Source organism: Staurois parvus, unplaced genomic scaffold (assembly GCF_062004578.1).
Source record: "Staurois parvus isolate SC_StPar_1 unplaced genomic scaffold, SC_StPar_1.0 ptg000137l, whole genome shotgun sequence".
Lineage (NCBI taxonomy): Eukaryota > Metazoa > Chordata > Amphibia > Anura > Ranidae > Staurois > Staurois parvus.
The window spans coordinates 4,027,862-4,050,423 of NW_028317933.1; the positions used below are offsets into that span (position 1 = coordinate 4,027,862).

At 42.7% G+C, this 22,562-nt stretch overlaps 1 protein-coding gene across 1 annotated transcript in view; it reads right to left on the reverse strand.

Annotated features, from left to right (window-relative positions):
• Window positions 1-22,562, reverse strand: part of LOC149465757 (fer-1-like protein 4) — a 213,680-nt gene that overhangs the window by 69,177 nt on the left and 121,941 nt on the right. Inside the window, exons 24-30 of the mRNA XM_089673264.1 lie at window positions 18,387-18,511; window positions 16,395-16,529; window positions 14,726-14,926; window positions 12,406-12,519; window positions 9,916-10,077; window positions 6,709-6,862; window positions 753-850 (exon numbers count right to left, since the gene is read on the reverse strand). Of these exons, the coding sequence (XP_089529390.1) occupies window positions 753-850; window positions 6,709-6,862; window positions 9,916-10,077; window positions 12,406-12,519; window positions 14,726-14,926; window positions 16,395-16,529; window positions 18,387-18,511 (989 nt within the window). The remainder of the gene's footprint in view (window positions 1-752; window positions 851-6,708; window positions 6,863-9,915; window positions 10,078-12,405; window positions 12,520-14,725; window positions 14,927-16,394; window positions 16,530-18,386; window positions 18,512-22,562) is intronic.

A 22,562-nucleotide genomic window follows, 5' to 3' on the forward strand; every position in this document is an offset into this window, starting at 1 on the left:
CCCTGTGTCCTTGCCCAAACTCAAAAAAGCCTATGAAAAAGGTACCAGGGGCATCTCATGGGGCCCCCTACTGACCCCTGGCCCCCAGGCAGTGCCCGAGTTTCCAAATGGTCAGTCCGCCCCTGGTCCCGGTCCAGGCTTCTGGCTGGATCTGACCACATGGTCGGGATCTTTTAAGAGCCTGGACCAGCTCTGTGATGTCAGCTGACAGCTGGCTGAAAACAGGTTACAGGAGTACAGAACGAACTGCATTCATGTGACCCATAGGAGAAGTATAGCCAAAAGAGCTCTGGCTATACTTCTCCTTTAAATGATTGACCACACTCCAAGGAAGACGGGGAAGCAGGTCTATGAATGGTCAAGATTCCTTCTGTGTCTCCCACCATCAATCAATCCTAGCTCTGTAGCCTTGTCAGTGTCTTTGACACATCTGGGAGTGTCAGATGCCCGAGTTCCTGGGGTTCTCATGGTTCTATCCACTGGTTCCCATGTCTCCACAGGACTCAGCTTTGATGTAGGTGTCAGAGGATGGAACCACTCCATGAAGCAAGAAGGTAGGAGATGGGGTCCACCAGACAGGTGAGAATGATAACTCTTCTCTTGCAGGGACCTTTCATATGTATATTATTTTGACCTGACAGGGCTGCTTTAAATATTATCACAAATATCAATAAATCTAAAGATAGAATAGCAACCACTTTAAAATGACATTTCACACTATTGTTTCTGCTTGCATTGCCATTCCCACACACCTTTATGATGTTGAGAGGGTTGAATTTGTTGTCTTTATCCTCTGGTACTATATTTAAAACAGCTGGCATGGAAGCCTTCCGAGCAAGGAGTTTTTTCTCTGTGAACAAAGAACAATTTCTTTAATATTCATGTAAGTGCATGCTTTGGTGCAAGCTAAATAATTACACAAACAGCCATGCTCAAGCAATTTTTGAACGACTAGCATTTGAATCATTGGTCGACTTTCTTGAGTTCATGGATATGAGATGTCTAAAATGAATCTTAGGACACATTAAAAAAACATATAAAGTACTTCTCTCAATTGCATGCTCTTTACTACACGTTCTGTACCTGTAAAAATGCTGCAAGTGCACAAAAAAATACCAGTGGATCTGCCAGAAATCCAGTATACTTCTAACTGCTGCTTGGTCAGGCTCCATTCACACTGAGCTGAGCGTTTTTCAGGCGTTTCTTCATTTAGGCATTTTTACTGTGGCCAATAAAAATAGCTGCTGTTTGAGCTGAAGACGCCTGAAAAAAACACTTGGAAAAATGCTCATTCCCACTGTTCAGGCATTTTCTATTCAAGTCTATGGGAACAAAATGCTCGGATCTGCTTGAAAAGTAGCACAAGTACTTTTTTGAGCAACAGCCGTTTTGCCACAGGCGAAAGGACACTCAAGTGTGAATAGGGACCATTGAAAAAAATGGGATTTTACTTTTTTAACATTTTTGAGCATCGAGCTTCGAGCTGAAAAACGCTGAAGTGTGAACGGGGTCTCAAGCTAAATATTATTATTATTATACAGGATTTATATAGCGCCAACAGTTTGCTCAGCGTTTTACAATAGAATGCGAGACAATACAGCAACAATCCAGTTCAATACAAGAGGGATTTGAGGGCCCTGCTCCTTGGAGCTTACAATCTAGGAGGGAGGGGCTAGTGGTACAAAAGGTAGTAACTGTGGGGGATGGACTGGTTGGAAGAGTAGAAGATTCCATTATTAGCTGAAGGCAGGATAGGCTTCCCTGAAGAGATAGGTTTTCAGAGATCGCCTAAAAGTGAGCAGAGTAGGCGACAGTCTGATAAATTGGGGTAGAGAGTTCCAGAGCATGGGGGAAGCTCTGGAGAAGTCCTGGACACGAGCATGGGATGAGGAGACAAGGGAGCTAGAGGGTAGGAGGTCTTGCGAGGAGAGGAGAGGACGGTTTGGGTGATATTTAGAGACAAGATTGCTGATGTAATTTGGGGCAGAGTTATAAATGGCTTTATACATTATTGTTAGTGTTTTCAATGTTATCCGTTGGGCAATGGGAAGCCAGTGGAGGGATTGTCAGAGAGGGGTGGCAGATACAGAACTGTTAGTAAGGTGGATGAGTCTGGCAGCAGCATTCATGATAGACTGAAGAGGGGATAGCCTGCGATTAGGTCGGCCAATGTCAGGGAGTGTGGAGCCAGACACGCAAGGAGGTGCAATTAAAGGTAGGTTTAATATCAAATAATTAATTAATATCAAAATAAGACAAGAGTCTATGCAAGTCCAACAGTGGAAATCGTAGCCAAAGCCAGGATCAAGAGCCAGGAAGAATCGTCGCCAGAGCCGGAATCAGGAGCCAGGAAGAATCGTCACCAGAGCCGGGATCAGGAGCCAGGAAGAATCGTCACCAAAGCCGGGATCAGGAGCCAGGAAGAATGGTCGCCAGAGCCGGAATCAGGAGCCAGGAAGAATCGTCGCCAGAGCCGGGATCAGGAGCCAGGAAGAATCGTCACCAGATCCGGGATCAGGAGCCAGGAAGAATCGTCACCAGAGCCAGGGTCAGAAGCCAGGAGGAGTCTTAGCCAAAGCCGAATCGGTATCCAGAGAAGCAATGAGTAGCTAAACAGGAGCTTGCTGCTGTGCAAGAGACAGGACACGAATGCAATGAACAGCCACAAACAGCAGACTTATATGTGATAAGCCGCCACCTCCTGGGGGAGGAGCCGCAGAGGGCTGAAAGCATAAAGGATCCCAAAATGCTTTGCAGACACCTAAGATGGATGCCAGCACATGGAGCAGCACAAGGTCTGAGGAAAGGTAGGACCTTGACAGCCAATGAGGAGGGAGTTACAGTAGTCAAGGCGAGATATAACAAGGGAGGCAATAAGTTGCTTAGTGGTTTCCGGGGTTAGGAACGGCCGTATCTTGGAGATGTTGCAGAGGTGAAGTCTACAAGATTTGGACAGTGATTGGATTTGGGGCTGATAGGACAGATGGGAGTCTAGGATTCCACCTAGTACCCTGGCATGAGGGGAGGGAATGATGATTGTAATATTGATCTTGATGGAGAAGTCAGGCTAATAACATTTGCTTCTGCTGCATTGAAATCCCAAGCCATGTTGTGAGCCCTGTGGGCTGGAAGAATTTTGCGTATTCCCCACCCATCACTTTCTCTCTCCATGCATAAGTTGATTTCTTTCAAAGCAAAATTATGCCGCTGCCTGGACTCCCAAGAGTCTGCTCACAACACTGTACGTAGGGAAAGAGCTCTTGGGAGATGTAGTTTCAGGGGCATGCCTGTGTATATAGCAATCCTTGTAATGATGTCACAGGGAGTAATAAAAGCTGTTTCCTGCTACAAGAACAAAAAGATAAAACAAAATGATGCTAGACTTAGAGGGGGAGCAGGGAGGTCTAAGGGTTAAATATGGGTATTGCCTGCCTTGCACTTTATCTGCAATCGAAGTTCACAATTCTCCAGATGTAGAGCAGACACAAAAACATTTTTGGGTCTAACTGCATTAGAGCCAAACTAAACCTTCCTGTTAAATGATGTACATTCATTGAGGGTACATCAAAATAATCAGTGTGCAAAACCTTACTGTTCAATTATGATTTAAGGATTGATAAGGAAAGCAATTCAATGCATCTTATATATTTTTTTTTTTTTGCATGGAAACACTTTACAATTTTCATCCAGTTTAAGATTCAGATGACATTTACTGTTTTCACATGACCATGTATACAGAAATCTACAGTGCTGCATGTAAATCTAATGTGAAGTACACCCTCTAGGAGGTTGTGTTTTCTCTGACATATTTACATAGTTAGTCTGGCTGAAAAAAGACAAAAGTCCATCCAGTTCAAAAAAAAAAAAAAGTTATAATCCTATACCCACCATCAGTGGCGTCCCGAGGCAGGTGCGGGGGGTGCAGCCCGCATCGGGTGACACCGACCACACGGGGTGACATCCTGTGGGGATTGTCGGCATGCAACCTATTCGGGGTGTCTCCGGACCCGCTCCATGAAAAGGTAAGTTGTAAAGAAAGCCAACAATCCCTGCAGGATGGATCGGATCCACGGATTGAGCATAATGGATCGGAGTCCGCTCCGATCCATTATGCTCAATCCGCAGATCCGATCCGTTCTGCGGGGATCATCAGAGGGGGTGTCATCAAGTGTTACCGCACCGGGTGACACCAACCCTAGGGGCGCCCCTGACCACCATTGATCCAGAGGAAGGCAAAAAACCCAGCAAAGCATGATCCAATTTGCTCCTGCAGGGGAAAAAAGTCCTTCTTGGTCCCCCGAGAGGAAATTGGATATTCCCTGGATCAACTACATCTACAGCGATCAGCTATAACATCGTGACCACTGAGAGGTAAAATGAATAACATTGATTATCTCATTACAATGGCACCTGAAAGTGGGTGGGATATATTAGACAACAATTGAACATGTTGTCCCTGAAGTTGATGTGTTGAAAGCAGAAAAAATGGGCAATTGTAAGGATTTGAGAGACTTTGACAAGGGCCACATTGTTATGGATAGACAACCGAGTCAGAGCATCAGCTAAACTGCAGCTCATGTAGGATAATCCCAGTGGTTAGGACCTACCAAAAGTAGTCCAAGGAAGGAAAACCAGCAAACTGGCAACAGGGTCATAGGTGTCCAAGACTCACTGATGCACATGGGGAGTGAAAAACTGACCCGTGTAGTCCAATCCAATAGAAAAGCTACTGTAGCTGAAATTGTTGAAGTTAATGCTGGTTACTGGTCAGAACACACAGTACATCGCAGTTTGTTGCATGTGGGGCTGCATAGCCACAAGACTGCTCAGGGTGCCCATGGTGACCCATATCCACAGCTGAAAGCATCTACAATGGGCTCATGAGCATCAGAACTGGACCACAGAGCAATGGAAGAAGGTGGTCTGATCTGATGGATTCAAGAACGGTTTGAGGAACACAACGAGTTTGAGGTGTTGACTTGGCCTCCTTATTTTCCAGATCTCAATCCAATTGAGCATATGTGGGATGTGCTGGAAAAACAAGTTCAATCCAAGAATGTCCTACCTCACAATTTACAGGATTTAAGAGATCTGCTACTAATGGCTTGGTGTCAGATACCACAGCATGCCTTCAGAGGTCTAGTGGAGTCCATGGCTCAATGGGTTATGGTGGATGGTCATGATGTTATGGCTGATCGGTGCATAATATACTATTCTGGGTAGGTTTAGTACACAACTATAAAAAAGCTCAAATAATTAAAAACAATCCTATTCACAGGGTGAGAATTCAAGGGAAGCTTTTTCCAACATTTATAACAATAAATGTATTCTCTATGTATGCCATGTTTATAAAAATAAAGCATTATTATGAATTTCACATAAAGGGGATCTTCCCATGTTTGCAATTATGCATTTTGAAATGTACCGATACCAAAAGTATTATTTTTGTTTTAAGTGAGCTCCAGTCCAGTGACTTTGCCTTGGCTGAGATGATGTCATGAGTCTGCTGCAGGCAGCAGGGAACATTTTATCAGTCTCCTCTCCTCCAATTTTGGACTGAAACATTGTAACTTTGCACCGAGCCGCAACGTGGTGGGGCTGATCCATATCAGATGTTTGTAGATACAGCCAAGAACTGCACAGACCGCAGGATTTACATACAGTCATCTCTGAGCTAGTGAGCTAGTAGATGCTGATCCTGGCTGGTGTCTGAACAATGATGGTGCCACCCTTCTGGAGAGAAAAGCTGATGAAGGCATTGTCATTTGCACTAAGGATACATTTTCTTTCTTTTTCTTTTTTAAACCTAAGGTAAGTGTCACTTTAATTCTGTTCTTTATAAATTGGATTACTATGTTAAGGCCTCTTTCACACGGGTGGTTGTTCTGCCGCTTATAATTGTATGCTTTTTTATTTTGAAATTCCAACACTCCTGGCACAGAGATCACTTTTGTTTGTACATTTCGTTTATCTGCGATTACTTGCATTTCCATGGGGCTGCATTTAGCTGTGTTAGCAAATCCTTGCTTTTTCTATAAGAACCGTTTATCGATTTTTTTCTTTGTACTACAATTACCTGCGTTTATGTACAGATAGCTATGGTACATTGCTCCTGGATGCTGTCAACTTTATTTTTTCTAAACGCATGTAACTGTATGTTATGGAAACAATGCTAAATGCAGTGTGTGAACCAAGGGCGGAATGACAAGTCATGGGGCCCCGGGCAATAGGGGATCATGGGGGCCCTGTGTCCTCCCCTACACTCAAACCACACCCAAAAAAGCCTATGAAAGGTATCAGGGGCATCTCATGGGGCCCCCTACCAAGGATGGACTGACAACTCATGGGGCCCCGGGCAATAGGGTATCATGGGGCCCCTGTGTCCTTGCCCACACTCAAAAAAGCCTATAAAAAAGGTACCAGGGGCATTTCATGGGGCCCCCTACTGACTCCAGGCCCTCGGCAGTGCCCGAGTGCTCGAATGGTCAGTCTGCCCTTGCACCCTACTGACCCCGGGCCCTCGGGCAGTGCCCAAGTGCCCAAATGGTCAGTCCGCCCCTAGTATGAACAGAGCCATAGGGATGCATTGTCTGCATTTAGCTGTGGTAAATAAATTCCTCTAACCACAGCTAAATGCTGAAATCTAACCACCAGTGTGAAAGAGGACTAATTCCATTTGCAGAATCCAAGCAGTACATCGTTACTCACGTTTCTCCTCAATGCTTTCTTCCAGTTCTTTTGGAGCAAACTTCATGAGATTAGCGACAACAGCAGACCCAACCAAGACAGAGCTGCCGAATGAACGTTTCTCAACTACGAAAATACTCAGTGGTGGATGGAGGTACACTTGCTCTGGAAGCTCCTGCAATAACATGGATATCATCACATCGATCTGTGGTATTTTTCTGTTTGCTTAATAAACGTTGCAGCAGATTAAATAATAATATCCCAGCCATGGGTTTCGTTATACTTTTAAAAATATAGACTTTGGAGTTGCTGGTGCCAATGTTGGGTCCACAGTGGCCTTACAATGAATAATGTGAGATCACTGATTTCTGTATAACATCTAAAGTGGTCTTTCTCAACCTTTTAAACATGGATGAACCCTTGAAATAACTCTGGTCTCAGGGAACCCTGACTAATAACTATTTGTATCCACAGATTAAGGTACATTAGCATGATGGTCACTGGAACAAATGCAGCTTACATTTGTGGTCATTTGGAAAAAATCCACCCTTACAGATATCTAAGGTCATTGGACATAGGGTCATTGGAGTTGGTGGTTACTTACCTGAGAATCAGAAAATGATCATTGCTCAAGGAACCCCTAGCAGCCTTTGGAGGAACCCTAGTTGAGAAAGGTTGATGTAAAGCTTCAAACATGCACTGATGAAAATATTCAGGACTGGAGGTAGAGGGTGTCAATTCCATTTCCTCTTGCAAGTTCATGTGGTAGAGGGGTCTCCAGCTTTTAGCAAAAGACCTAATCATAGCCTACTAACTAGTAGAACTAATAGCTGAACTCCAGACAACACTTTCCTTAGTTTTAGACAGATTGGTGAAGGGATAGAACCTTCGTCAAGAACAAATATATATTTTCTTTTTTTTTCAAAAGTTTTGCCTGTAGTTGGCTTTAATAGCCAGCAAAAAAAAACATTAAAGAATGTAAACATAAAATTATTGGTCCATGCCTTTCTATACCGATTAGCATCCATAGATATTGAGGGTTCAATTATACTCATAGCAGCACAACTACTATGGGCGACCCAATGTACACATAGACACAGGAGACCCAGTATAGAATTTGGCAGTCACTTTGGATACCAGGAATATGCATTTAGTTCAGGAACTTTGCAATTTTCCTATTATTGCAGTTCATTATTAGGGATGTCCTTGACGTTCGAGTCAAACATAAGTTCGACTCGAACATCAAGTGTTCATGTGTTCTGCAAACACACGAATGGTTAGTGCATTGTGATTGGCCAAAGCAATGCAGGTCCGGTGCAATGCTTTGGCCAATCACAGCATAACTGGGGAGAGCTAGCGGTGACATCACCGCTAGCGCTGCCAATTTGTTTACATCTGACCTGCAAATGTCAGATGCGGTGAGTGCTCGGTGGGTGTGGACGGGTCTGCAGGCGTCAGGAATTTTTTCATTTCGGCAAGTCTGTGTAGTTGTGACAATGCTGGATGCCGTGATTGACGATGGATTACCTCAATGGAACCAATTTTTTGTCTTTTTTTTAAAATAAAGGACAGGTCAAAGACTGTCTACTATCATTGTTTACACTACACTTTATTTTTTGAATGAGTAGCTGTACCCCATACTCATTTACAACATGGGGGGTGGGATCTGGGGGCCTCCGTGTTAAAGGGGGCTTCCAGATTCTGATAAGCCCCCCACAACCACAGGCCAGGGTTGTGCGTAAGAGGCCCTTGTCCCCATCAGCATGGGTACAAGGTCCTTTTTTGGGGGGGAGCCCCTCTGCCCCAAAGCACCCTCCCCTATGTTGAGGGCACGTGGCTTGGTATGGTTCAGCAGGGAGGGGCACTCACTGGTCCCCCCACCATCCTGACCTACCAGGCTGCATGCTCGAATAAGGATCTGGTAAGGATTTGGGGGGGACCCCATGACATTTTTACAAAACATTTTTAATTGCCGGCAATTCTTTTTCCATTCACCTGTCAGTGGGGAACCCCGCTGACAGCTGAAACATTACCCCGTGTTTTCACAACTAAAATAACGCATAGCAATAAAATAACTCATGCGGTATTTTTAGTGAATGCTGTGTGGTATCTTACTGCATACTGAATACTGAATAGTGAATTGTCCCAAGGAGTTTGAAGTTTGCGGTTAAACTTTCATAAGGTTCGAATGTTCGACCGCAAACAGAACGGGGGTGTTCAGCCCATCACTATTCATCATGTTATATTGTTTGTTTTAAAGAAATGTATAACCCCCCACACTTATATTTTTAATTCTTGAATTACAAAAGGATTAGGTCCCCTGTGAAGTTTTTATTGCTGTCCATGTTCCCCTGAGGAGATATACTCAGTCTATTTGTCCAAATGACCATTTTCATTAAGTTAGAAAATGCTGGAAAATGTAAAGTTTATGGCAGGACATACACTGTTAGAATTTCAGTCAATTCAGAGAAATTCTACCAGTGGGTGATCCTGTTGGCTTGACAATAGGTAATTAATTACTCAATCTACTTTTGTTAATGGAGCCAGACCAAACTTTATTGGCCGGAAAGAACCCGTGCCCAATATTTGGGTATTCTGACAGCCAACGCTAGTGCAGGAAGGTTGTCCACCCATGTCCAGGGGCAGCAGGAGGTGGATGGGCAGGAGTCTCAACCCTTGAGTAAAAAGAACAGCAATCCTAATCCCAAAACATCAATTACCACTCAGTTGAAAATCTAGCTACTGATACAGTAGCTGCTGCTGTTTACACCAGATAGAGACTGGTGGACTACATACACCACAAAACAAAGCACAAAGCACAATAAGCTACCTGCAATCAAATTAAAATATAAAGTATGTCTAAATAGATGTACATTTGTATAACAAAAGGATATAATGCAAAGCATCAAGCATACAAAATGTAAGGGATTAAAAAAAAGGAAAGTTTCAAAACAGTCTGTATAGATTTAATTATATACGTATGCATATATGTAGCCTATTGCACATCAAGTTCTGTTTTTTGGGGTCTTAACCCTTAAACAAAAAAAAAAAGTTTTGGCTATATATACACGCACTTTAACAAGGCACAGGTGTCAAATGTGGAAAACAGTCAATTTATTCTACAATGGGCACTCAACAAAGATTTCTTAATGGATTTTCATATATTCAGTGTCAAGCCAGTCAGCCAGTTCAGACATCCACTTCACTTACATATCTATCAGGACTCACCACATCCACGCATTTCACCAGTTCTGTGAAATTGGGAAATTCCTTGTAGTTTATAACGACTTCAGATTCCACCTTTTGCCCGGCACATTCAATGCGCACTTGAGGTTCTTTCACTTCAAACAAGTTGATCCTCCTGAGATCTCGCAGCCCCCAGAAAAGCACCTGTTAAGCAAATTAAATCTCAAGCTTTTTACAGCAGCAAAACATTTTCAGGATCCTTATCTTTAAAGACTAACTCTAACAAAAAAGGTTTGGATAGAGTGGGGAGAGTTTAAAGCCAGTGGGCTAAACGAAAACAAAAACAAAAAACAGAGCAGCTCACAAGAAGGTCTCCGTACTATTCGAAGTTAGTACAGCGATCTCCCTGCTGTGCTATTGTGTTCTGACAGAGGGACTGCCCTCCACCAGAACACCCCGGCCATCAATCGCAGCCAATGACTGACAGCGCTGATCGGGTTCCAATTGGCTGCTGGATTTCCAGCATGCTCGTTGGACAGAAGTCGGTAGTGAGATCAACATCTGCCAAACAAGGACCTGTACACATGGCCGAATGTTGGCTGGAATATACTGTACTGGCTGATTTCTGCTGATATTCATCCCTTGTGTATGGGGTTTAAGGGTTAGACTTTTTATCACCTTATTTTGTTGTCTGTGTTGCACCTGGGGAGATACACCCCTCTATTTGACCTGGTGACCATTGTCATCAAGATAGAAAGTAAGGGGAAACTCAGAATTTTAGACATTTTACCAGATCAAAAGATGAGTGTAAATTATCCATTATTGTGGAGACATTGGTTCTAATGACAACTGTCTAAGACAAGAATTCCCTTCATTTTGATGTGATTTCATCTCATTTCCTGTTGTGTCTCCAGCCCAGGAAGTAAGGTTCATTCTCCCCCAGTGGGATACAGATAGCAAAAAAACTGGATATGGGTTTTAATCCTTCCCCACTCTATTCATAAAAAAGTTTTTGGCTATACATACATTTTAAAATATTACTAAATGAAAACCTTTTTTTTTTTCATTCTGGATAGAACAGAGAGGGATTATAACACTGTCGGTTTTTATTGCTGGAAAGGTAGTAATTGAGCGCTGGGAATAATGATAATAAAAATAAAAATGATAATAATAATAATAATTAAAAAAAGCCGCTAGCATAAAGGCAACCTCTAAACCCAGTATAGGAAATATATAAAATAAATATGCAGCGCTAATGTGAGTAAATAAATATTGATAAAATCTGGTGAAGAAACAAATAAATAACACAATGTCATATGCTAAATCACATATGTTAGATAGCTCAGTCCTTTTAGTGATCAAGCAAAGTGATTATGTGCAGGTGTTCCAAAGGTCCATGGTCAAAGATAAAGGTGACTCTTGTGTACTTGTGAATGTACAAACAATGCACTAAACAGATAGCGCATTAATTGCGCGTGGAGCAATTAAGACCTGCTCCTGGTGCTCTGGACTTGTGATACCAGGCAGATGTCATTCGCAGATCGGCCACTAGATGTCCTCAGTCTAGGTGCATTATCAGGATCTGATAAGGCCACCAATCAGGATGGCGTTGTGGTATATGCACATAGGTCAGGGGCACCTTCTGACGCGTTTCGTGTAAAAACACTTCCTCAGAGGGAGACTTTATTTATTTATTATAGAGGTTTTTATTGCTGTCTGTGTCCACCTTAGGTAAATTCACCCTCTCTATTAGTTCTGAGAAAATCCCAAATTTTGGGTTTTCACAAGAACAGGAATAGAGAGGAAATTTTCCATTGAGAACACCAGTCCTGGTGACAACAAGAAATTTTCTCACGTTTAAGGGATTTTGTCTCACTTCCTGTTTTGGCTATGGGACAGCAGGTAAAGGGAATTCGCCCCAATGGGACACTGACAGAGGTTATAACCCTCCCTTGCTCTATTCAAAATGAAAAAATGTTTTGCCTTTAGTTCTACTTTAAAGCTGACCTAAACTCAAAACTTTATTTCCACTGCTTGTTGTTGCAAATAAGTAAAAAAAAAAATAAAAACTATGGTTTAACATTTATTTAGGTAAAGGAGATTTCCAGTGCCCCATCCCCTAGTCTTCCTCCCTCTTTGAATTTCCCTCACACCTATTTTTTTTTTTTTACATCCATACATACCTTAATTTTAGCTGTCCCCTTGTTGGTCTGGTGACGTCACCTCTCCTTCCTTGTCCATTGGCTTTGATGGATGGTCCTTACTGCAGAACTGAAGGACCCTTATGTAATGATCTGTGAGTGCTGTAGTACTGTGAAGCAAGGCTGGGGTGATGAAACACCCCCAGGGAATGTGATTGACCCCGGCTGGCACACACTGAACCTGCAAGTGGGCAGCAATGGAGGCCTAAATAGGGTGCTGTCGTGTGGAGAGGGTAATAAAGGGAAGTGGATTTTTTGGAACATGGAGGATTTTTGCTTTAAATTTCTTTTATGTGAATCTGTGATTTTTTTTGTTTAATGATATATTTACCTCTATTCTGAATTCCTTTAGGACAGGCCGGATGCCTCTTGGAATAATGTAACGGTCAGACTCTTCATCCATGTATTCTGGATCCCTGGGTGTTATGTATTCTGGTAGGGCTGGCTAAGGCAAAGAATGTAACAATTTAGAAAAAAATAACTTAGTACAAAGAAGTAAACAAAAAAGTACAAATAAAAGACAATCAATGTAAATTCCTGAATAGGAATTACAAAGCTTTCTCCAATAATTTCCATATCAATCATTAGACAGTTGACAAAACCTGATCTAAATCCTTACTGGATGATTAATGCTTGGGGATGATTGGACAGCACAGTCGCTAAGTGGCTAGCACTTCTACCTATTAGCACTAGGGTTGTTGGTTTGAATCCCAACCATGGAACTACCTGGCTGGAGTTTGCATGTTCTCTCAGTGCCTGTGTGGGTTTCCTTCCAAAGATATGCTGGTAGGTTAATTAGCCCTAGTATGTGTGTATGTGAGTTAGGGACCATAGGAGGGCAGAGACTATTGTGAATGTATATGTGTGAAGCACTGCACTATGATGGCACTTTGGTGTCCTTTTATGAAACAGAGATCAGGAGTGATCCTGAGGATCGTTGCTGATCTCCGATCATTAGTGGTTTAGGAAACAGAGATGATCAGTGGAGAACATGTTCTCCGCTGATCATCTCAGCACACAGACTGCCAGTATATGAATGAGTGATGTCAGCCCTTCACTGGCGATCTGTGTTCTCCCTCCAGATTCTCCAGCTCAGAACTGGAGAATCGGAGGAACCACAAACAAAGCAGCGATAATTTACCGCTGCTTAGTAAAGGTGTTTGACTGATCTCTTGCTATTTTCATGCGAGATTATAGTAACAGCAGCCGTTTTCCAGCATTCAAAGCATTTGTAGATCGCTTCTCTCTTCATTCGGAGAAGTGATCTACACCACTTCATAAAAAGGCATTCACAGAAGAACGTTCTCCTCTGAGAATGCTGGAGAACTGAGCAGCGGTCATTTACCACTGCATGATAAAAGGACACTTATATAAGTACCTGAAATAAATAATTATTCAAAGCATTGTAAACATGTTTTTCTTCAACTATTTTAGTAACCTTTTTTCTATACCTTGTTGTATTTCAGAGCTGCTATCCATAACATATGTATGTGCCCATTCAGCCAAAAGAGCATTTGTGAGGTCACATACTGGTGTAGTATGAGAAACCCTGGATTAAGGTTGGGGCTGTTTGTATGCCATTTTTTAGTTCTTCCAACAAACTTGTGAAATTATGTTTTATCGACCTGTGTTTGTGCACTTAAACTTAAACTCAGTAAATTTGAGGGGGTCACATACATTTGGCCATAGTGTACAATAGAGCCCATCAGGATAGTGTCACAGAAGCTGGGATTTTACTAGTGGAAATTGTAGATAGACAAACGAGGGCAACATCACATAAACAGATCTGTTAGAATGTTACGTGGTACCCCCGATGCTGGTACTGTCACATGGCAAAGAGAGAAGGCAATGTAAGGGTTGCTCAACACAGCTCTTTGAGAAGAGGTGATACCCTGCCAGAACAGTATGTACCCAGGGTAATAGTGGTGGGAAATACTTGATGTTCCAATCTGTATGTCTAGACAAAGTCCCTCTAATCTAATCCAATTTTCCTCATGTTAAAAAAAAAAAAAGTAGTTTAACTTCATGGAGAGGAAGAACCCCAGGACAGGGATCTTCAGGATATCTTCAATTGTTTTGGCTTATCTGTAGGGGAACAGTAACAATCGGAAAAAGTAAACTGGTCACATGATTGATCAGCTAGGCCTGGGTCTCCATACTTTCTAAACAAAGAGCCAATTTACTGTCCTTCAGACTTTAGAGGGGGCTAGTCTGTGGCCATTGGGAGTGGAAAAGGTCCCTACATCAGTGTGAAACAAACGATTCCCAATCGTTGGTGTCAGTGGGAGGAATTGTGCCTCATTGTTGGTGGCATTCAACCCAAATGTTAGTGTCATCAGGAGAACTTGTTACCCATCATTGGTGTCACTGGCAGGAATTGTGACCTATCACTGGTGTAATTGGGAGGAATTGTGCCCTTCATTGGTGTCAGTGGTGGTGGTAGGGGGTTATACCCCATTGTTTGTATCAGTAGATGAAATAGTGTCCCAAGCAAGCAAAGGGCAACATCTTGTCCCAGGGCCGCAGTTTGGAGACCACTGAGCTAGGCTGTCTAAAGATATCACAGGGATGAGATGGTCACTTAGACTGTCCATTTTCATTAGTAAACTCTCGTGTGCGTTCTAACACTTTTGGCAGATCACTGGACTCACCTCTTTCATGTAGGTTCTGTTTTCAAGTTCAATGAGCTCAAATGTAGCTATAAGCTCCCCACCGGGAATATTGCCTTTTAAGATGTCAAAGAACTGCAGGGCGGGTTGGACATATTTAGGCCCTGTGTCTTCTGTTTCTTCTTCATCCAGTAATGTCACAATAGGAGTTGCAAAGGCACGGCCAAGATAATCAGGGCCTCCCTAAAAGTTATCAAAAAAGCAAAAAAACAGCCTTAAAATGAAACTGGAAATCTGCAGGCATGAAGGACAGGTTTCCTTCATTCAAAAAATGTAGCCCAAGGAGCAGGGCCCTCCTAACCCTCTTGTATTGAACTGTATTGTGGCTGTATTCTCTCCCATATTATTATAAAGCGCTGAGCAAACTGTTGGCGCCATAAATCCTGTATAATAATAATTATAATAGCCTCTTTATTTAATGAGAGTGCCTGTAGTGGTTGCTGAAATGGGAGTGAGGTTCAAAAGCTGATGTGATTAATTCCCTCAGTCTCTGTCCACCTGCTTTGGCCATATTTTAGAAAGACATAAAGGGTGGGGAGATATTTAGACATTATACAAGATTCAGGAAAAAATGGGTGAGGCCACAATAAGAAATTATTATTACTATACAGTATTTATAAAGTGCCAATAGTTTGCTTAGCGCTGTACATTACAAAGGGGGACAGAACATGTGACAGAACAATACCAATACAATGCAAAACATGAGGGGATTGAGGGCCCTGCTCTTTCGAGGTTACAATCTAGGAGGGGGGGGGGGGATAGTGGTACAGGAGGAGATAGCTGTGGGGGATGGAGTGGTAGGAAGAGTGGAGGAGGTCGGCAAGTTAGCTGGGGGCGGGGTAGGCTTCCCTGAAGAGATGGGTTTTCAGGGTGTGCCTAAAGGAGAGGAGAGTAGGTGATAATCTGATGGGTTGGGGCAGGGAGTTCCAGAGGATGGGTGACACCCTGGAGAAGTCCTGGAGGCGGGCATGGGAGGAGGAGACCAGGGAACTAGAGAGAAGGAGGTCTTGTGAGGAGCGGAGTGTGCGTGTTGGGTGCTACTTGGATATTAGGTTGGTGATGTAATTTGGGGCAGTATGGTGGACAGCTTTGTATGCCAGTGTTAGGATTTTGAATTTGATCCGTTGCGCAATCGGAAGCAAGTGGAGGGATTGGCAGAGGGGGGTGGCGGAGACGGAGCTGTTGGAAAGGTGAATGAGTCTGGCAGCCGTATTCAGGATCGACTGAAGCGGGGATAGCCAGCGGCGAGGCAGGTCAGTGAGGAGGGAGTTGCAGTAGTCGAGTCGTGATATGATGAGGGAGTGGATGAGCTGTTTACTGTTTTCTGGGGTTAGGAAAGTGCGGATTTTGGTGATGTTGCGGAGGTGGAGTCTGCACGAGTTTGTTAAAGAAATAACTGCAGCTTTGGAAAATGTAGTCTCACTCTTCATATTAAATGCATACATAAGTACAAGAGGTTGCTGACAGATACCAACAACTGGCTGTATAAGAAAAGAAAGGTAGCATTCATTACAACTGCACAAAACTGGAGTACCTCTTAAAATAGACACATGTTGTGTCATCTGGAGGACCAAAACATGGAACTCAGAGCTAACAGAGGGTATGGAAGCATTATCAAAGCAGATGAGGGAGACCAGCGGTGTGTACTTACAAACTTGTCTTGATCATAAACATTAATAATAACAAGAGGTGGATCATTCCTTAGGTGTTCCTTATTCCCATCCATCAGGAGATTGTCATAGACAAGCATTTCATTCCACATGGGTGCCAGAGTCTCATTAATAACCTGCAGAAACCACAAGCCAGAACAATGATGATGTGGACAGAGCCCTGCTGCCCCCCATAACTAGAGTAAGCATTCCTTTAAAGAGGGTTTATTATTAATTGTCATTTAGCCTAACCTGCGAGCCCCAAAATAGACAGATTCAGATGGGCCCAAGACAAAGAACCCAAGTCCACTTAGGAAAGAAAAGTTTATTATTTAAATGTCTAACGTTATATTTTTTCAAAAAAGTATCACTGCTCTGAGTTGGTTCATACATAAGGTTCATACACAGGACTAACAGTAGAGTACAGTTAGAATGGGATACTATGAACATTACAATCAGGGACTGACAACTCATGGGGCTCCCAGGCAATAGGGGATCATGGGGCCCCTGTGTCCTTGCTCAAACTCAAAAAATCCTATGAAAAGGCACCAGGGGCATCTCATGGGGCCCCCCACTGACCCCGGGCCCTCGGGCAGTGCCTGAGTTTCCAAATGGTCAGTCTGCCCCTGATTACAATGCTGATCAAGTTACATTATTCCTTTCTTATTCCTTCCCATTTATTCTCTTTCTTTTTTTTTTTGTTTAATTCTTCTGTTGTTTTTTTATCTTTGCTTCCTTCTTTTCTCTTTCTTCCTTCTTTTTTCTTACTAACCCCCACCCGCTTCTATTTCTCCATTAATTTCTTCCCCACCTTCCTTTTTTCTTTACTTCCTTCTCTCCTTTATTCTTCCCTTCTTTTTCTTTCTTCTCTTCTATCACTCCTTCTCTCCTTTCTCTTCCTTCCCTTTCCGCCTTCTTTGATTTTCCCAGCAGTTCTTTCTTTCAAAATGTATTTTTCTTTCTATCATTCTCATTTTAGTATTTTCAATATTTTTCTTTTTTGATATTTACTAATTTGGTATGCATTCTACTGTAAAGTTACACAATCACCAAACTATATTGGCCTGGCTATTTCAGATGACTCTGTCAGAAAATATATTAGTACACATTTCATTGTTCCAGAATGACCAAAACTTACAACTAATTTTGCTAAAATCATGAGAATTTGCGGTTAACAAAAATGTGATTTTCCAGAATAATTGAATGCAGATCTGGAATTCATCCCTTTGCGTCGTTGTGATTCATGAGCTCTACAGATTGGCTGAGATTTTTTCACATATTTTGGTGAATCCAATCATATGTTATTCATAGACTGTCTGATTTGCAAATTGATTTGCTCATCAATGCATACATGTCTTTAATAAATTCCTTAAATACTGTATACATGGTGTAGAGGTGTTTGGTGTAGAGTTATTCACCCTGAGGTCATCACAGAGGATAAGGGGGCACTCTTTACGTCTGGAGGAAAAGAAATTTAATCTCCAAACACGGAAAGGTGTTTCCGTGTTTGGAGATTAAACATGGAAACACCTAAACACAGTGAAAGCTATGAGAATGTGGAATAGACTCCCTCAAGAGTTGGTTCTGGCCAGCTCAGTGGATTGCTTTAAAAAAGTCCTGGATTCGTTCTTAGATACACAGAATATAACTGGATACTAACATTTATAGGTAAAGTTGATCCAGGGAATATCTGATTGCCTCCTGGGGGATCAGGAAGGAATTTTTTCCCCTGCAGAAGCAAATTGGATCATGCTTTGCTGGGGGGTTTTTTCTGGATCAACTGTGGGTGTAGGATTATAACTTTTTTTTTTTGTTATTGGTTGAACTGGATGGACTTTTGTCTTTTTTCAGCCAGACTAACTATGTAACCATGTATACATAGATGTTTGGCTTCTTGTTTTCCTTCTGCAAACCTCAGGCATTGAAAGGTGAATTATGGTTGTTTTATGCTTTGTATCTGTCTCAAGCTGTAGTAACCCAACATTTTTTCTTACCTGTGTATTTTGACACAAGTTGCCGAACATAACCCTAAGGAATGGATCAGACAAGCCATTGTCATCGGCAGGTAGTATTCCGCGAGCCTGGTAAAGGTGAGCCCTCAGCTGGAAATAGCGGTAATCTACAGAGATCATGAGGACATGTTCACTATATGCTGTTAGTTATACCTCTAACACCTTGCAAGATTCTAGAAGATAATATTAAGATACCTTTACATAAGACAGGTATTATTTTTTTACCTACTGAATTATTATAATGTTGGCTTAAAGAAGCACATAGATCAGTCTCTTACAATCTTTACGCTGATCAACAGTCATATGTTCTTGGGCCAATTTCACCATCCGAAAATAAACCTACTGGTATGTGTTCCAGCTGCAGAAAGAAGTACCTGAAGGAAACCCCTGTGATTACTTAGGTTATACTTTATATTGCTCTAAATATAACCAACTGTGCTCAATCAGTGCAATCTAATGAATGGACCAAAATATTCTGTGAACAAAGTAATAGACAATAAGTAATTATTGACTAGAAGTCAACCAACCTCCCTTGTTGCTTGCTGAACACAAATAAAGTGAATCACACCTCACTCTCTATATATATTCCTCAAACAAAAGTGCAGCACAACTAAATATATTCTCCCCTGAATTTGGAGAGGCTGAGAGAATCCTGATGAACACATAATAATTTCTGAGGTTAGCAGGTTTTTCACCTGGTGTGGTGGTGGTCAGAGGCGGACTGACAACTCATGGGGCCCCCAGGCAATAGGGGATCATGGGGCCCCTGTGTCCTTGGCCAAACTCAAAAAAGCCTATGAAAAAGGTACCAGGGGCATCTCATGGGACCCCCTACTGATCCCGGGCCCTCGGGCAGTGCCCGAGTTTCCAAATGGTCAGTCCGCCCCTGGTGGTGGTGCACTGAACATTGGAAAAAAAGAGGGTTCACGTAGATGCACTTATAAGACATTGGGTGTATTTATGGACTTTTAGTTTCTGGAACGTTTATGATCAAGATTGTTATTTATCACTGTTAGTGGTATATTTATGGTTAAGAAGGGGGGTGAATATATTTAGCTGCGCTGTACTTTTGTTTGAGGAATATACTTTATATTGCAGTAAATGGGTCATGGCTTTGATTCCTGACCATGGCCGCTCCTGCATGGAGTTTGCATGTTCTCCCTGTGCTTGCGTGGGTTTCCTCCGGGTGCTCCGGTTTCCTCCCACACTCCAAAGACATGCTGGTAGGTTAATTGGATCCTGTCCAAAATATTGGCCCTAATATGTGTATGTATGAATGTGAGTTAGGGACCTTAGATTGTACACCCCTTGAGGGTTAGGGACTGATATGAATGTTCAATATATATATGTGTAAAGCGCTGCGTAAAATTGACAGTGCTATATAAGTACCTGAAATAAATAAGTAAATAAATATTGATCCCTGTGCCCCTATGGAGCCCCTTGGATCCTAGTCCAAAGCTGTTCAATAGCAGGCCTGGACTGGGACAAAAAATAGGCCCAGGCATTTTGGACTGAGCAGCCCCAAGCCCAGGGACCCTTTCCTTGAAGTCCGGGGGCGGAACGCCAGGGTCCGGTCACAAAAGCGACCTTTGCGACCCTGGTAGTTCTAGTATCAGTAGGTTTTTGTTTTTATTTATTTTTTTACAATTTTATATATATATATATTTTTTTTTTGTAGGAGGGAAAGAAGAAAGAAAGAAAGGAAAGAAGGAGGGAAAGAGGGGGGGGGGGGAAGGAGATAAAGAATGAAGGAGAGAAAGAAAGAAGGAGGTAAAGAAGGAAAGAAGGAAGGAGGGAAAGAAGGAAAGAAGGAAGGAGGGAAAGAAGGAAGGAGGGAAAAAAAGAAGGAGATAAAGAAGGAAGGAGAGAAAGAAGGAAGGAGGGAAAGAAGGAAGGAGGAAAAGAAGGAAGGAGGGAAAAAAAGGAGAGAAAGAAAGGAGGGAAAGACGTCAGAGAGAAAAACAGGAAACAGAGAGAGAAAGAAAGAGAGAAGTATAGACTAAACAGACTGTAAGCATTGCTTTCAAAATAAATTTAAGTACTTAAGGTTCACGTTAAAGAGTAACTCCGCCTTTGTCAAGAAAAAAAACTTCCCCTATGGGTGATCTATGTGCATTGCAGGGAATTTTACAAACATTGTTGCAGATTCGTACCTTTTGTTATTCTGAAGGAATAGTTTGTTTGTCTGTGTTCATGTGTAGAGTGAATCTGTATGGAAGTGTTTTCATAATTATCAATCAGCTGCTGCACCTGCGGGGCTCTAATGAGGAAATTGGCATGGTCTGCATCCCTTTAGACATTATTTCCATTAGGGAGTATCTCACCAAAAATGATATTTTTGTTTTAGGGGATGCCAAAAATCTGACTTGTATCTTAGTGCAGACTTCTGGGAAAATCAGTGAGCCAAGCAGGAAATTACATTTCAGGGGGGTTCTGTACATCATCTGTGTACAGAACACCTCCAGGTTGTCATATTGCATTGCATTTTACAGACAATTACAGCACTGCAGATTGAAAAGGAAATGTAACTTTTAATAACATTCAATTACAATATGACTTGAGTCGCAGTTTTAAACGCTATATTATTTTTTTTAATTTGCCAATTTTTTTCCCACGAAAGTGGAGGGACCCTTTAACTGTTTAAAAGCTTGCATTTGAAATGTATTAAATGAACTCCTTTATGGTGTCACTTGAATTCTTAATATTTACTACTTGCAGCTAGCAGTTGGACAGCTCTATGGAAAACCAATCACTTTCAGGGGGTTCCTTTAACAGCTGTCATGTTATAGGTACATTTGAATAGCAAGAGAGATCAGGTTGCTGAATGACTCAGAGGAGAGGTACATGCCCTCTCTGTACAGGTAGACACAGGACCATCTGTTTTAGTCATTTAGAAAATTTTGCTTTTTTTTAGTCCAGTACGCCCCACGGTCCACCACTTTGTTTAACTAAGCTGCAGGGAAGGAATGCACGGGTTCGCAGCGTGTGTTTAGGAGTCCGGCTAGATATGAGTTTGGAAGATACCAGAACTCATCTCTAAACAGACTGTAAGCATTGCTTTTGAATTTACAGACTCAGTGTCTTTGATATACTATATTATTACATTTATTTCTAAAATTATATACAGTAGAACAGGGGTAATGAATTATTTCAGCCCTCTCCTACTGTATATCACAATCCCTATACTTCAGTGTCCTAAGAGCCCCACCCCCCATACATTACAGTCCCTAACTTCACATCAGTTTCACCTTCACAGTAGTGTTCTCAGGCCCCCTGCACATAACCCCCCACCCACTCCTTTACAGTACACCCCCATTATTTTCAGCAGTCCTCAACCCCCCTTCAAATCATCACCCCAGTGCCAAACTACTGTCCTCTGCCCCTTCACATCTCTCCTCCACACTACTGTCCTCTGCCCCCTTCACATCTCTCCCCCACACTACTGTCCTCTGCCCCTTCACATCTCTCCCCCACACTACTGTCCTCTGCCCCTTCACATCTCTCCCCCACACTACTGTCCTCTGCCCCTTCACATCTCTCCCGCACACTACTGTCCTCTGCCCCTTTCACATCTCTCCCGCACACTACTGTCCTTTGCCCCTTTCACATCTCTCCCCCACACCACTGGGTACCCCTTTACAGTACACCCCCATTATTTTCAGCAGTCCTCACCTCCCCTTACATCACAGTCCCTAACTTCACATCAGTTTCACCTTCACAGTAGTGTTCTCAGGCTCCCTGCACATAACCCCCCACCCCTTTACAGTACACCCCCATTATTTTCAGCAGTCCTCACCTCCCCTTCAAATCATCACCCCCGTGCCACACTACTGTCCTCTGCCCCTTTCACATCTCTCCCTCACACTACTGTCCTCTGCCCCTTTCACATCTCTCCCTCACACTACTGTCCTCTGCCCCTTTCACATCTCTCCCTCACACTACTGTCCTCTGCCCCTTCACATAACCCCCAGCAGAACTGTGCCCCCTTCACATCCCCCCACAACACTGCCCCCCCCTTTACATCTCCCTCCCCACAGCACTGCCCTCCTCACATCAACCCCACCCCCCACTTCACATCCCTACCCCACAGTACTGTCCTCTGCCCCTTCACATCCCCCCACCACAACACTGCCCCCCCTTTACTACTTTACATCTCCC